A 16,144-nucleotide genomic window follows, 5' to 3' on the forward strand; every position below is an offset into this window, starting at 1 on the left:
GCCTCCCCTGACCTCCCCCTGCCCTGGGAGGTCCCCTAGGAGCTTCCCCTAAGCCTTAGGGTTTCTACTCTACAAAGAGTATAGAGATGCTTAGGAGGGAAGACAGAAGAGAGACGGGAAGGAGGCTCCACAGTTAGAAGAGTGAAAGGTGGTGGTGAGCATACAGAGGCAGAGGGAGGGGGAGGGTTGGGCGTGACCCATGGAGCAGATGGCGTTTGGGGGAGATATAGGAACAGCAGCACCGGGAGTTCAGGGGACTTTGAGGAAACTGTGCCTGGACGCTGTCAGCAGAAGGAGGTGAGTAGTTCTCAGAGGCCGCAGGTGGAGCTGGGGAGGCCTCCACCCCTGTCACAATGGCGCTCTGCTCCAACTCTTCCCCACCAAGTTTAGGTTTGACTTAAGGAAAACACAGGGTCCTGTGAGGGTGCCTCCGGGCCCGGGGCTAAGTAGGGTACAGGAAAAAGCGACTCCAGGCCTGAAGGGAGGGCGTCCATTCCCAGCTTTATCATTAAAGGAAAGCGAGGCCTGAATCCTGCAAGCTCTTTACCGCGGGCCTGAGAACACTGCACCCCTCTCCAGCCCACCCGAGGGCGGGCTGCGAGTTGGAGACCCTGCAGGTCCGCGCCTGCACAGCCCTCGGCCCCGCCCGCTTATCCAGCTGCCTCGCAATTGGCTGCACCCTCTGGGTCCGAGCCCCCGGCAGGGTAATTAACGAGGGATTAATGAGATTTCCAAAGTCAACAGAAAAATCGATGGGCCGCGGAGCCCGAGCGGCGGCTGCGCAGTCCCGCTGGGGGAGGGCGTCGCGGGCATCGGTCTCACTTGGTCCGACGATCCGCTCAGCGCCCGCAGTCGGTGGTTAGCCCGCGGCGATGCCTGCCCCGGCCTCAGGTAAGCCGGGAGCACCGGCGGAACTTTCCCAGCTTGCGCACCCCAGACACTGGCACATACTACACCCCCAAAAGCGGGGTTCATGAGAAGGAGATGCAGGGATTGGAACGGGAAAGTGGGGTGACTGTGGAGAGGTCAACTCCCTTTGATCCGAGGCCGGCCCCTCTACCCGCCCCGCAACCCGGGCTCCGCGTCCCTACTCCTTTCGGTGGACCCGGGGGGCACAGAGGGCCGCAGGGCGCGGCCCCTCCCGGCGGGGCCCACATAGCAGAAAGCGGGAGCGGAGGCCTGGGGTGTGGGGTTGGTTGGGGCTGTCTGGATGCTGGGTCTGGGGTACGCACGAAGCGTCTACCCACGGCCCCGCAGTCCCTAAAATGGCTCGGAAGGAAATCCCGAAGGCGTCCGCACTAGCAGCCTCCTCGGAGCCGGCCCTGCGTTCCTGGGCCGGGCGCCGGGCCCGACGGCTCCGCGGCTTTCATCACCGCTCCAGCCGAGACCCACAAACCAGTCCGGTGTCTTCACCCTCCCTTGGACTGGCGTCGCGCCCAGGGGCATGCCAGGGGGCGGCAGAGTCCTGCTTGTCAGTTCCAGGCGCCCTTGCCCTAGCTCTCTGCCCGAGACCCCTACATGCCCACTCCAGCCCCCTGCCCAGCCCGGGACGAAATTTGCTCCTTTGAAGGCTCACTCCAGCGGCCTTTGGAGGGTTGGACCCCAGGGTGGGAGACGTGGAGGCTGTCAGGGCAAAGACCCCAGAGGGAGAGAACCTGGAACCTTGTCCACCAGTGTCCCCTCCAGGCCTCCAGTCTGAATAAAATCCACCCTTGAAATTCACCAGTAATCCCAACCCTTCCCAGCTCTCCAGGACCTCAAAAGAACTGGAAGGAAATGCAGAGATAACCAATACTGAGCTTTCTGGGCGCCAGGCATTACAGGCATTACTCTCTACCTGTGCTTCTTGCATGTATTAAATCATGTCATTCTGACAAAGCCCCTATTCGGCATTAATCCCTTTTTTTTCTTTTTCTTTTCTTTTCTTTTTTCTTTTTTTTTTTTTTTTTTTTTTTTTTTTTTTTTTTTTTTTTTTTGAGACAGGGTCTAACTCTGTCCCTCAGGCTGGAATTCAACGTCGCAATCACAGCTCACTGCAGCCTCAGCCTCCCAGGCTGAAGCAATCCTCCCACATCAGCTTCCCGAGTAGCTGGGACCACAGGTGCATGCCACTACACCTGGCTAATTGTTTGGTATTTTTTGTAGAGACGGGGTTTTGCCATGTTCCCCAGGCTGGTCTCCAACTCCTGGGCTCAAGGGATCCGCTCACCTCAGCCTCCCAAAGTGCTTGAATTACAGGCGTGAGCCACTGCAGTCAGCCTCATTCAGGAAGTCTTTATTGAGCATCTACTATGCACCAGCTACTATTCCATAATTGTATATCCGTTTTGCAGATGACAACACTGAGGCACAGAGTCTACGTAGCTCTCTGTAGTAGTCCCAGTAGTCTAAGATGACAGAGGTAACAAGTGCTGGAATCTGAGCTCTTGATCATTAATCTACCCCACTTCAGGGCCGGAGGAGAGGGTGCAGGTTTGGGGGAAGGGGAAGTAAAGCAGTTAGAGTTGGGAGATGTGGAGCAGGGAGGCATCCCAGTGAGACCCAGCCTTGCTCAATTTGGGTGGGGGAGCTTAGGAGGGAAAAATAAAGATCATCTGGAGTCTCCTCCCCAGCCAGCCTGGAAAGAGTTTAATGGGAAGGGTCTCTGTCCACAACTCTGGTGCTGAAAATTCCCCAAAAGATGCCAGAGTCAGCTGGCAAACACTGGGTGAATGTCATGTCTGCGCTAGGTTTGGGGGGTCCGAGTTAAGCAGGACCCAGTCTCTGTCCTGGAGGCATTCCAGGCCTTAATGGGAGCTAGCCACACCCACAGCACACCAAACAGGGCACACCTACTCTCAATAGAGGGGAGTGGCCCCAGCAAAGCAGCACCAGAAGGCTTAGGCAGAGACAAAGCCTTTCCAGGTGGGTGAGGAGGATGGGCGAGTGGCCGGGGGTGGGAGGGGCAGAAAGAAGAGCAGTGTCCAGGAGGGATGGCAGGAGTCAGGAGACCACGGGAGAAACAGAGAACTCTCTACCTGTGCCTGGGTGGATGTGGGAGGCAGGTGCCTTGAGTACGGCAGCGGAGGTGGGTGGGGACAGGGAGGAGACAGAACTTGGGCAAGGATGACAGAGTGGACTGGGAAAGAGGAGAAAATAATTTATAGAATCTTGAAAAGGGGCTCAAGTTTTAGTTCTCCATCTGCCCCAGAAGAGAACAGCAGAAAGTATAAATATGGAACAGGTGGAGAATGGGAGAATATGCCCAAGGGAGAATGGGAGCCTGGAGAGGTTGCATTTTCAAGCCAGATATGGTGAGGGTCTTCTGCTGTTGCATAGAGGGCACGTCTGAAGCTCCTGAAGCCCAAGGTCTCAAGGGAGAGACAGAGCAAAGCACAGCTAATGGAAGCAGAGGACAATGGGTGGTCAGTGTGGGGTGAGATGGGAGTGCTGATGAGGGAAGGCCGCAGAGAGGAGGCGGGGTCTCTGCCAAGTCCTGAAGCACAAGCTAGAGTTACCCAAGGGGTAAAAGGGGTAGGCATTAAAGGCAAAGGATAGGGTGTAGGCAAAGACTGGGGGCTTTCCAGGAAGTGCAGCAAGATAGTGTAGCCCAAGGAGAGGGTAGTAAGGTCTGAAGACAATGCTAGAAGGGTAAGTTGAAGCCAGACCAGGAAGCAGAAGCAGCTACTCTGCCTTGGGCAGAGAACCTGGAACCTTGTCCAGGCCCATACTAATCATATATCTCTCATTTTGAGAGGCCATGCAGGCTGTGTCAGCAGTTTGGACTTTATACTGAGGGCAATTATTTGCCTTTGCAGGACTTTCAGTAGGGGAGAGGCACTCTGGGCAAGGAGACCAGGGGGCCCAGACTAGGCAGTGGTTGAGGTCAAGAAAAATCCGTGCCAGTCATGGTGGCTCACACCTGTAATCCCAACACTTTGGGAACCTGAGACAGGAGGATCACTTGAGGCGAGGAGTTCAAGACCAGCCTAGGCAACATAACTCGACGGTGTCTCTCCAAAAAAAAAAAAAAAAATTAACTAGCCGAGCTTGGTGGCACACGCCTGTAGTCTCAACTACTCATGAGGCTGAATCGAGAGGATCACTTGAGCCCAGGAGTTCAAGGTTGCACTGAGCTATGATGGTGCCACTGCACTCCAGGCTGGGTCGCAGAGCGAGACCCCAGCTCTAAAAATAAATAAATAAAAATCTAAGAGCAACTTTTGAGCTGGAATGAACAAGCTTGGGACCTAAGAGAATGCAAGGGATGAGGGGAGAGGCAAAGAGGCACCTAGTTCTCTGCTAGGAGGTATGGAGATGGAGATGTCTCTCTGAGATTGTGACATTAGGAAGCAAGAGAATGGGAGTAGTGAGCACCTAGAACCCTGAGCCCAGAGCACGAGGCAGCGGCAGGACAAAGAAAGAGCTTGGGCAGAACAGGGGGGCTCTAGGGAGCCTTCTGGGTCAGCTCAGCCTCCCCACCAGGAGAGCACCCAGAAGCAGCAGAACTGTCCCCACTCTCAACAGTATCTCAGTCCCACCAGGAAGAAGGAGTGTCCAGTGGAGACAGTATGCTGGACTCAGAGCCGCAGTCATTGGATGCCCCAAAATCTGGTCTAAGCAAGTGGTGACAAAGTGGTTGGCCTGCATGAATGCTTGGGAGAGGTGAGGAAATGGCAGGAGACATTCAGGAAAAGAGGAGGGTAAAAGATCGTGTTTGCTACATTATGCCAGGCACTCGTGGGACTTCCAGGAGTGAGGGGAGGGGCAGAGAAATGGAAGTCAGTTCCTTCAAAGTTAAGGGCATGGCCACGGTGCTGATCCAGGCCTGTCCCATGCTCTCAGCAGACATTGTAAATCAACCCCAGAACCTTTTCCCTAAACCTTTAATGTACTTTAAAATTATTTTATTTATATATTTATGTTTAAACGCAGGGTCTTGCTCTGTCACTCAGCTTGGAGTGCAGTGGCCCAATCATAGCTCACTGCAACCTTGATTTCCTGGGTTCAAGCCATCCTCCTGCCTCAGCCTCCTGAATAGTTAGGACTATAGGCATAAACCATCATACCTGGCTAATATATATATTACACACACACACACACACATATACATACATACATATATATATATATATATATATATATATATATATATATATATTTTTTTTTTTTTTTTTTTTTTTTTTTTTTTTGTAGAGACGGTGTCTTCCTGTGTTGGCCAGGCTGGTCTTGAATGCCTGGGTTCAAATAATCCTCCCACCTGAGCCTCCCAAAGTGCTGAGATTACAGGCATCAGCCACCATGCCCAACCTAAAATTACTTTTAATTACATAAGTACTGTGCTAATTAAAAAAAAAAAAAAAACTAGAACAGTAAATCCAAAAAGTCTGCTACTCCCAATCCCAGTACCCTCATCCCAGAAGAAACTCCTACTGTGAAATCGATGGGTATCATCTAGACCAGGAGTCCCCAGTCCCCAGGCTGCGGACCAGTACCGGTCCATGGTCTGTTAGGAACCAGGCCACACAGCAGGAGGTAAGTGATGGGGAGGGAGCATGACACCCTGAGCTCCGCCTCCTGTCAGATCAGCAGTGGCAATAGATTCTCACAGCAGCACAGACCCCATCGTGAACTGTGCATGCGAGGGATCAAAGGGTTGCCCACTCCTTATGAGAATCTAATACCCAATGATCTGAAGTATAACAGTTTCAATCCAAAACCATCCCTCCACCTTCCATCCATGGAAAAATTGTCTTCCACAAAACTGGTCCCTGGTGCCAAAAAAGCTGGGGAGGGGACTGCTGGTCTAGACATCTTAAAAGTAATTGTATTCTCCTGCCTCAGCCTCCCGAGTAGCTGGGACTACAGGTGCCCGCCACCACGCCTGGCTAATTTTTTTGTATTTTTAGTAGAGACGGGGTTTCACCATGTTAGCCAGGATGGTCTCGATCTCCTGACCTCGTGATCTGCCGGGAGGCAGAGCTTGCAGTGAGCTGAGATAGCGCCACTGGACTCCAGCCTGGGTGACAGAGCGAGACTCCGTCTCAGAAAAAAAAAAAAAAAAGTAATTGTATAGGTTCTTGTACATTCCCGTAATACAGTATTGTTTCAGATCACACCATTCTTTCCTACCAAGCCCAGACACAGCCTCAGGATGCTTCTCTGCAAAACATTTTAGTCAATCATTTCCCAACCAATCAGGGTCAGAATAAGAGAGGCCACGAACTTGCCCTCCCTGGTGTCCGAGGTGAAATTCCTCCCAGAAGGCGGAAGGACACTGCTGCCTTTTGATGGCAAAAAATCACAGCCCTGGAAACTGACCAGGCACTAGGCAGAGGCTCACTTTAGGATCAACACTCACTTTAGGATCAGGCACAAGTCAGGAAGTGGGGTGGAGAGGGAGGATGTGATCCTCACGCCAGTCAAACTAATTCTCCATGTTTATGTGCAGCGCAAGGGGCTTCCACAGGGTCTCCTGGTCTGTTTGAACCTCCTCAGGTCCTGTAAGGTAGGTGGGGCAGCTGCTATTAGTTCCAATGTCCCAACCAGAGAGGCCGCATAGCTGACCCTGGGTCACACAGCGGTTAGGGGCGGGGTGGACTTCAACCCAGGACAGCCTGGCAGTTAACCCAGGACCCTTTCTCCATCTCCAGCCCCTGCTGAGGCTACAGCCATGCCTTCTTCAGAAGCACAGGAGACTGAAGCAGCCCCACATAAGGAGAACCGAGTGGATATGGGGGCCGAGGAGAGAGCGGCCACCGACCCGCTCCGGCAGAAGTCCTGGCTGGTGCGGCATTTCTCCCTGCTGCTGCGGCGGGACCGGCAGGCCCAGAAGGCCGGGCAACTCTTCTCGGGGTTCCTGGCCCTGAACGTGGTGTTCCTGGGCGGGGCCTTCATCTGCAGCATGATCTTCAACAAAGTGGCCGTCACTCTGGGCGACGTGTGGATCCTGCTGGCCACGCTGAAGGTCCTCTCCCTGCTCTGGCTTCTCTACTACGTGGCAAGCACCACCCGCCGACCACAAGCCGTGCTCTACCAAGATCCCCACGCGGGGCCCCTCTGGGTGCGGGGTGAGTGTCAGGGTGCTGGGGTGCTGGGCAGGAGTGGGAAGGGAGAGCTGGTTCCGGGCAGGTGCCAACGCCCACCCGCACGTCCGGCCAGGTTCCCTAGTGCTCTTCGGCACCTGCACCTTCTGCCTCAACATCTTCCGAGTGGGCTATGATGTGAGCCACATCCGCTGCAAGTCACAGCTGGAGCTTGTCTTCCCTGTCATCGAGATGGTCTTCATCGGCATCCAGGTGACAGGCTTCTCCCGTCCCCACACCACCGGGGACATATACTATCTACCCATGGTGTGCACACACCTCCCACTACCTGTGCCTAGGAGCAGCCACATAGGCAAATACCTAATGCCCCAGGATCTTTGCACACACACCACGCCCGTCACACAAGTGTCCATGTCCACACATACCATGGGTTCCTGCATCAACACACACACCGTGGCACTAAATGTAGACACTTAGAAGTCCAGCTGCCTATGTGTATGTAGGCGTATCCCTGAATAAACACTCCCTAGATGCACAAACCTCCTCTTAAGAATACAATCTCAGGGCTGGGCGCGGTGGCTCAAGCCTGTAATCCCAGCGTTTTAGGAGGCTGAGATGGGCAGATCATGAGGTCAGGAGATCGAGACCATCCTGGCTAACACGGTGAAACCTCGTCTCTACTTAAAAAAAAAAAAAAAATACAAAAAAGTAGCTGGGCCAGGTGGCAGGTGCCTGTAGTCCTAGCTACTCGGCAGGCTGAGGCAGGAGAATGGCGTAAACCCGGGAGGCAGAGCTTGCAGTGAGCTGAGATTGGGCCACTGCACTCCAGCCTGGGTGACAAAGCGAGACTCCGTCTCAAAAAACAGAACAAAACAAAAAGAATACAATCTCGGTCGGTCGTGTTGGCTCATGCCTGTAATCCCAGCACTTTGGGAGGCCGAGGCAGGTGGATCACCTGAGGTCAGGAGTCTGAGACCAGCCTGGTCAACATGGTGAAACCCTGTCTCTACTAAAAATATAAAAATTAGCCGGGTGCAGCACATGCCTGTAGTCCCAGCTACTTGGGAGGCTGAGGCACGAGAATCGCTTGAACCCAGGAGGCAGAGAGGTTGCAGTGAGCCAAGATTGTGCCACTGCACTCCAGCCTGGGCGACAGAGTGAGACTCTGTCTCAAAAAAAAAAAAAAAAAGAATACAATCTCCAACTTCCTCTTAGGTTTCTCTTGTCGCCAGGCATTGTGTTGGGTGTTTTGTTCCCACTGTCTTATTTCCCCAACAAGAAGGCATTTCCGCAAAGGGTGGGTGTTTTGGTCCCTTTTCACAGTTGAGGCAACTAAGGCTCAGAGATGGTTTGCCACTGACTCAATACTACACAGCAAGAAGCAGTAGAGCCAAGATTCCGACCCAGTCTTTCTCCTTGTGTCTTTCACTGTAAAATACACGCATGCGCCCCAGGAACTCACACTGTGGTCCCACCACCTCCACCAGTCCCTGGGCTCAAAGCCCTGTCTCTTTCAGACCTGGGTGCTCTGGAAACACTGCAAAGACTGTGTTCAGGTCCAGACCAACTTCACTAGGTAAGACTTCTCTCCCTCCCAAACCCTCTGGCCTCTCTGTCCTCCTCACCACTTCCCTGGTCAGGGTGGCCCTGGGGCTATAGGTTAGTCTGGGATGTGTCCTAGGTGGCCCCAGGGCTGCCTCTTGTGTCCTAGTGCCAGCGTGACACTAGGGAGTGAGTGGTTGGGAGTGAGTGGTTGCCCAGCAACAGCGGATGGTGAAGGTTTGGCGCCTGGGGAGCCAGCCACGGTGTGTGAGAAGAGTGTGGCACTTCCCCCAGATGTGGCCTGATGCTGACCCTGGCCACGAACCTGCTGCTGTGGGTTCTGGCCGTTACCAATGACTCCTTGCACCGAGAGATCGAAGCTGAGCTTGGCATCCTCATGGAAAAATACACAGGTATGGAAAGGAGACCAGGTCTTCCTTGCCCTGAAACACACACACACACACACACACACACACACACACACACACACGCTACACTCCCTAAAACAGGTGAGGCTCAGTAAGTCTATAGAGTTGGGAGTAAACTCTAGAGGCCAGATTAGGAATTAACAGAAAACTGAAGTTTGCCAGTGGTCCCCATCCCACCCCATCAGGTGCTGACGCCCTGCACCCCACTCCAGGCGTCAGCAAGCTAGCCACTGATCCCGGCTGAGCTAGCCACTAAGTCCTTCAGGTATGCACCCCACCCATGGTATTTGCATTTTACTTGCAAGCAACTCAACAGCCTCCAGGGCTGAAAGGAATGTCTTCCTAATACAATTTTAGGTGCCTGGCTTTATCAACCAGGTGGGACAGAAGATTTCTGGGCAGAAAAATACTCCCAAGATTGTCCCATATGCCTCACCTCCTATCTTAGAGGCTGCATCCCGTACCCGACATGGGAACACTGCTCTGTGGGATTGAGCCACACCTGTATGTACATGCCCCACCCCACCCCAGGCGGCATCACCATCACGCCCTGCAGCCCAGCCCTCCCAGCACATCCACACATTCACATACCCGCTGCATCAGTCACGACACGCCTGTGAACTGTGGGCATTCTATATACTCTGCTTGCATTTCTCAGAAAAGCAGTGCAAAGAGAGAATTTTTGCCAAGTGACATCATGGATTTTGATATTATAAAATAATTCAAGGCTGGGCGCGGTGGCTCACGCCTATAATCCCAGCACTTTGGGAGGCCGAGGCAGGCAGATCACCTGAGGTCAGGAGTTTGAAACCAGCCTGGCCAACATGGTGAAACCCTGTCTCTACTAAAAATACAAAAATTAGCCAGGCCTGGTGGTGGGTGCCTGTAATCCCCGCTACTTGGGAGAATCTACCCAACTACTGAGGCATGAGAATCACTTGAACCCGGAAGGCGGAGGTTGCAGTGAGCTGAGATCGCGCCATTGCACTCCAGCCTGGGTGACAAGACTGAAACTGTCATAAAATAAAATAATAAAGTAAAACAAAATAAAATAATTCAAGCATTACAAATGAGTAGAAGAACAAGACATACCCATCACCTAGGCATAATAATTATTAACATTTGGCCATATTTATTTATTTTTACTTTTTGCTAAAGTACTTAAGTTACAGAAATCATAACATTATATCTCAAAATAGTTCAGTATGCATCTTTTTTTTTTTTTTTTTTTTGAGACAGGGTCTCACTCTGTCACCCAGGCTGGAGTGCAGTGGTGCAATCATAGCTCACTACAGTTTCAAACTTCTGGGCTCAAGCTATCCTCCCACCTCAGCTTCCTGAGTAGCTGGGACCACAGGCACATGCCAGCATGCCCAGCTCATTTTTAAAATTTTTGTAGAGATGGGGTCCCACAAAAAAATTCTGAGCCCAGACTTGTCTCAAACTACTGGGCTCAAGTGATCCTCCCCCCTCAGCCTCTTGAAGTGCTGGGATTATAGGCATGAGCCATCATGTCGGGCCCAGTGTGCATCTCTTTAAAAACAGATGTATTCCCCCACATGACCACAATGCTGTTACGGTTGTTAACAAAATCCTTCAACTTCGTTCTGTCCTCTGAATCAATCTATATCCCACTTTCTCCAGTTAACCCCAGAAATGTCTTTTGTTTGTTTTTTTTGGGGGGGGTGTTTCTTGTTTTGTTTGTTTTGTTTTGTTTGAGACGGAGTCTCGCTCTGTCACTCAGGCTGGAGTGCAGTGGCGCGATCTCAGCTCACTGCAAGCTCCGCCTCCCGGGTTCACGCCATTCTCCTGCCTCAGCCTCCCAAGTAGCTGGGACTACAGGCGTCCGCCACCACGCCCGGCTCATTTTTTGTATTTTTAGTAGAGACGGGATTTCACTGTGTTAGCCAGGATGGTCTCGATCTCCTGACCTCATGATCCGCCCGCCTTGGCCTCCCAAAGTGCCGGGATTACAGGCGTGAGCCACCGAGAAATGTCTTTTACAGACATTTTGTTCAAACACGCAATGCATTTGGTTAAATCTAAATTGGTATTTTCCCACTGACCTTGAGACTTGTCAGGTCTCTTCCTCCTGGCAGTGTTTAACTCACATCCCTCGCCCTTACCTTTCCTTGGAATGGGAAGTATGGACAAAATCTTGATTAGATTCAGGTTAGATATTTTTGGCCCCAGCTTCTTCCAGGTGATGCTGTGTGCTTTGAAGGACAGCGATGCCAAGGTACTAATGACTGATGGCCAGACACTGAGTGCTGCTAAGGCCGATCGCTGGGTTCAGCTGTCACAGCCACGGGTTTTCCCTTGAGCCCAGGAAGTCATCTGTGGAGGTGACCTTTGGCACCAGAGACATCACGTGAGGGTTTTGGGGGTTTCGGTTTTTGGTTTATTTGAGACACGGTCTCACTCTGTCACCCAGACTGGAATGCAGTCATGGGAACACGGCTCACTGCAGCCTCCACCTCCCAGGCTCAAGTGATCCTCCCACCTCAGCTTCCCATATAGCTGGTATTACAGGCGTGTGCCACCCAGCTAATTTTTGTTTGTTTTTGGTTTTTTGTTTGTTTGTTTTTGAGATGGAGTTTTGCTCTGTCGCCCAGGCTGGAGTGCAGTGGCACATTCTTGGCTGACTGCAACCTCCGCTTTCTGGGCTCAAGCCATTCTTCCGCCTCAGCCTCCCAAGTAGCTGGGATTACAGGCATGTGCCACCATGCCCAGTTAATTTTTGTATTTTTAGTAGAGACAGGGTTTCACCATGTTGCCCAGGCTGGTCTTGAACTCCTGACCTCAGGTGATCCACCTGCCTCAGCCTGCCAAACTGTTGGGATTACAGGCGTGAGCCACCACACCTGGCCATGTTTTTTATTTTTAGTAGAGACGAGGTCTCACCATGTTACTCCAGTTGATCTTGAACTCCTGAGCTCAAGCAGTCTTCCCGCCTTGGTCTCTCAAAGGGCTGGGATTACACGCATGAGCCACTGCGCCTGGCTGGCATCATGTTTTTAATGCTTTACATAAGCTTGGCATCTCAAGTCCTCTGAAAAAGAATGACCATTCTGTGGGATTTCTGATCTCCTCAGTTTCCACATCCACAAAACGAGCGACTGGGTCCCTTTCAGCTCTGGTGTATTCCAGGGAATGGGAGGGATCTGTGTAGCCAGTCTCCTCAGAGCTGGGCCTGCCTGAATGTCTGCCCTCCCACCCTGCCCCCCGCGCCAGGCAATGAGACCAACACCTGTCTGTGCCTCAATGCCACCGCGTGTGAAGCTTTCCAAAGGGGCTTCCTGATGCTGTACCCCTTCAGCACTGAGTACTGCCTCATCTGCTGCGCCGTGCTGTTTGTCATGTGGAAGAATGTGGGCCGCCGCGTGGCACCCCACATGGGTGCCCACCCTGGCACTGTGCCCTTCCACCTGCATGGGGCCATCTTCGGACTGCTGCTGGGCCTGCTGGTGCTGTTGGCAGGCGTGTGCGTCTTTGTGCTCTTCCAAATCGAGGCCAGTGGCTCTGCCATTGCTTACCAGTACTTCACCCTCTACTATGCCTTCTATGTGGCTGTGCTGCCTGCCATGAGCCTGGCATGCCTGGCGGGCACAGCCATACACGGGCTGGAGGAGCGAGAGCTGGACACGGTCAAGAACCCTACCCGCAGCCTGGATGTGGTGCTGCTGATGGGTGCTGCACTGGGCCAGATGGGCATCGCCTATTTCTCCATTGTGGCCATTGTGGCCAAGCGCCCGCATGAGCTGCTCAACCGCCTCATCCTGGCCTACTCGCTGCTGCTTATCCTGGAGCACATCGCTCAGAACCTCTTCATCATCGAGGGCCTGCACCGGCGCCCACTCTGGGAGGCAGTTCCCGAGGGCCTGGCAAGAAAGCAGGAGGGTGAGCCTCCCCGCAGAGGCTCCCTGCTAGAGCTGGGCCAGGGCCTGCAGCGGGCCTCACTGGCCTACATCCACTCCTACAGCCACCTCAACTGGAAGCGGCGGGCCCTCAAGGAGATCTCACTCTTCCTCATCCTCTGCAATATCACAGTAAGTGACTGGGCTAAGGGGTCTGGGGGATAGAGGCGGCCAGGCAGACCCGGAAATCCTCACTCAGGAAGGGATGGATCAAGGACACATCTTCTTCCAACTAGCTTGATGGTGCTTAAGAGTGTCCCCCCAGTTCCCTACAGGGTGCCTGGCATGAATGAATGTGCCAAGCACTTGGCTAAGTGCTCTTCGCAAACAAATATGTAAGACGTCTACCTTCCAGTTACTTCCCACCTAGTTGGGAAGACACCACTGAATTCATCATCCCTGGATTCGGTCAAAGGAAGAAATCAGGAAGTACCTGATTTTCTAAGACACTCCTAGTGGAAGATGTTGATAACGGTTGCTCAGTTTCTGGTGGATATCCCAGGTACACCTTTCCATGCAATATCTCCATACCTCATTGAATCATCACAGTAACTCCATGCAACAGACACTATTGCTGTCCCTTTTCACAGAGGAGGAAACTAAGGCTTAGGTTATTGGACCTGCCCAAGTACCCACAGCCTGTAAGTAGCAGGGCTGGGACAACTCAGGGTTGTTTGACCCCAAGCACTCAATGCACTGAAAATATACCCCAGAAACGAAACCTCTGGGCCAGGCAGAGAATAAATTGGCTCTAAAGTGCATTAGGAGCTCAGCAAAGGAACTGCGGGTCTGCATAGCCAAGGAAGGCTTCATGAAGGTTTGATATGAGCCTTGAGGAATGGGTAGAATTTGGACAGGAAGGTAGGAGGGGGTAGGGGGTCATAACTAGCAGAAATGACGGGGCACAGTGGTTCACACCTGTAATGCCAGCACTTTGGGAGGCCGAGGCAGGAGGATCCCCTGAGCCCAGGAGTTTAAGACCAACCTGGACAACACAGGGAGACCCTGCCTCTACAAAAAAATTTTAAAATTAGTCTGGACACGGTGGCTCACTGGACACAGTGGCTCACAGTGGCTCATGGTGGCTCCCAGCACTCCGGGAGGCTGAGGTGGGTGGATCACTTGAGGCCAGGAGTTGGAGACCAGCCTGGGCAACATGGTAAAACCTCATGTCTACTAAAAATACAAAAATTAGCCAGGCATGGTGGTGCACACCTGTAATTCCAGCTACTCGGGAGGCTGAGGCACGAGAATCACTCGAACCCAGGAGGCAGAGGTTGCAGTGAGCCAAGACTGTGCCACTGCACTCCAGCCTGGGTGACAGAGTGAGACTCTGTCTCTTAAAAAATAATAATAATAAAAATAAAAATTAGCCAGGCATGATGGTGCATGCCTGTAGTCCCAGCTACTTGGGAGGCTGAGATGGGAGGATCACTTGAGCCCGGGAGGTTGAGGCTGCATTGAGCTGTGATCCTGCCACTGCACTCCAGCCTGAGTGACAGAGTGAGACCTTGTCTCAAAAAAATAAATAAATAAATAATAAAAATAATAAGTAGCTAGCTGAGGAGTGAAGCCCGAGCTCAGGGTACAGGGTGGGGGTGCCCAGCTTGACAGAGCAGGTGGCACGCTGGGAATTCCTGCTTCTTCCCACACGTGGCGGCAGCCTGGGGTCTCCTGACCCATCTGAAGTTCAGGCTGGCCACAGGCAAGCTCATGGAGATGGCTGGGGATGGCTAAGGCCTTCTGCAGTAGAGTGAGAAAGATCCTCATGCTGAAAGCCCAAGGGTTAGAGGAAGATTGAGTGGGAGGTGGGGGTGGCACTGAAGGGGCTGCAGGTTTGGGGGCTGCCTCCCCTCAACTGAGCACCTCAGGGCACAGGAGAGCCCTTCCCTAACTCAGCACATCCTCTCCCCCAGCTGTGGATGATGCCTGCATTTGGCATACACCCGGAGTTTGAGAATGGGCTAGAAAAGGATTTCTACGGCTACCAGATATGGTTCACCATCGTCAACTTCGGCCTGCCTCTGGGGGTCTTCTACCGCATGCACTCTGTGGGAGGCCTTGTGGAGGTCTACCTGGGGGCCTGAGGCTGCCCACCCCGGCAGAACCTTGACGTGCCAAGGCAGGGAAGATGGTAGCCCAGATGCCTCATTCTGAGGTGCGGAGACCAGCCTGAGGCTCCCAAGGCCTCCTGCCCCCCAGAGCCTCACTGAAGGGGAGGACACGGCCTATAGTCAGAGGCCAAGGGCGGGGGCCTGGACACTGAGCTTCTGATGCCCATGGCCAGGCCTGGGCACATGCCTGCCCCCTGCTTTCCCACCACAATCAGCGAGCCAACGGTGCACCCCAGGAGGCTGGCAGGGGCCCCTTCACGGCTACTTTCTGGGAGGGTCAGACCTACATGACCGAGTCTGGGGAGCTTAGCGAGGGGTGCCCCTGTCCAGCCAGGCCTCAGGGGTCTGCCCCCTGCTGCAAGAAGAGCACCTGGTCCTAGTGTGGCTCTGGACATCCTCAGAGCTCAGAGCTCTGAGCTGGGAGGCCAGCTCCTTTCCCCACACATCTATCTCCTAATGAGCTCATTCATTAGGTGCCAGGCAGGGTTCAACAGCTCTCTCCTGCGGCATAAACCCTATTTGTTTGATCGATTTTTTGCATTCAGGCTTGTGGCATTTGTTCCCAGGGACAGAACTGCTCCTTCGGGCATGGTGGGAAGGAATGGTCCTTTTGGGTAGGGCTGTGGGGCCGGGACAGTCCTGCTCCTGGGACTGTCCTCCTGGGCCAGGAGGGTCACCCAGTTCTTCCTTGGTCCGATCCAGGGGAGGAGGTGGGAGAGACAGGTCGGGGCTCGTGTCTCTCCACCCCCACCCCTCCCCAGCACACCCTCTGTCTAGAACAGATCCCCCAGTGACATTCTTCAGCTGGCTCTCCATGCAGGCTGTGGCCCCTGGCTGATTCCTGAGCCATCAGGTGGGGCAGGAATGGAAGGGAAAGGGTAGGTGTGGCAGGCCATCCATCTCCCTGAGCCCAGTGCAAACAGCGGGCTCTGCCTGGAGCGAGGCCAGAGAGGGCAGCCCTGGCCCTGCAGATGAGGCTCTGCCCTCCTCCTCATGCCCCCCCGCCCCCTGCCACTGACGTGAATCACTAGCAAGCACAGCCCTCCCCGCGCTGTCTCAGTGGCTGCCTGGGGTGGCCCTATGGCCTCTCCTGTGGGCCCTTTCTCTGGGTGGCAACA

The 16,144-nt window shown here is 53.4% G+C and overlaps 1 protein-coding gene across 2 annotated transcripts; it reads left to right on the forward strand.

The window, feature by feature from the left end:
- Positions 1 to 669: 669 nt before the first annotated feature.
- On the forward strand, positions 670 to 15,559 carry OTOP3 (otopetrin 3). 2 transcript variants are annotated; one of them, XM_010387640.2, is made up of 7 exons: positions 670 to 891; positions 6,633 to 7,049; positions 7,141 to 7,277; positions 8,543 to 8,601; positions 8,862 to 8,980; positions 12,230 to 13,044; positions 14,829 to 15,559. In XM_010387640.2, exons 1-7 carry the CDS (start codon positions 873 to 875, stop codon positions 14,997 to 14,999), a joined length of 1,737 nt encoding a protein of 578 aa, XP_010385942.1. In that variant the 5' UTR covers positions 670 to 872; the 3' UTR covers positions 15,000 to 15,559. The 2 variants fall into 2 exon arrangements, with proteins under 2 accessions (XP_010385942.1, XP_010385941.1); XM_010387639.2 differs by having other exon boundaries at positions 753 to 858; positions 6,666 to 7,049.
- Positions 15,560 to 16,144: the final 585 nt, after the last annotated feature.

This window comes from Rhinopithecus roxellana, chromosome 19 (assembly GCF_007565055.1).
Source record: "Rhinopithecus roxellana isolate Shanxi Qingling chromosome 19, ASM756505v1, whole genome shotgun sequence".
Lineage (NCBI taxonomy): Eukaryota > Metazoa > Chordata > Mammalia > Primates > Cercopithecidae > Rhinopithecus > Rhinopithecus roxellana.

What these genes read in the sequence shown, in the direction of transcription:
- OTOP3 (XM_010387639.2), top strand. Translation starts at nt 753, where the DNA reads ATGGGCCGCGGAGCCCGAGCGGCGGCTGCGCAGTCCCGCTGGGGGAGG. An exon ending in GGGGCCCCTCTGGGTGCGGG is followed by an intron (nt 7,050 to 7,140) that starts GTGAGTGTCAGG and finishes ACGTCCGGCCAG; the next exon opens with GTTCCCTAGTGCTCTTCGGC. An exon ending in TCATCCTCTGCAATATCACA is followed by an intron (nt 13,045 to 14,828) that starts GTAAGTGACTGG and finishes CCTCTCCCCCAG; the next exon opens with CTGTGGATGATGCCTGCATT.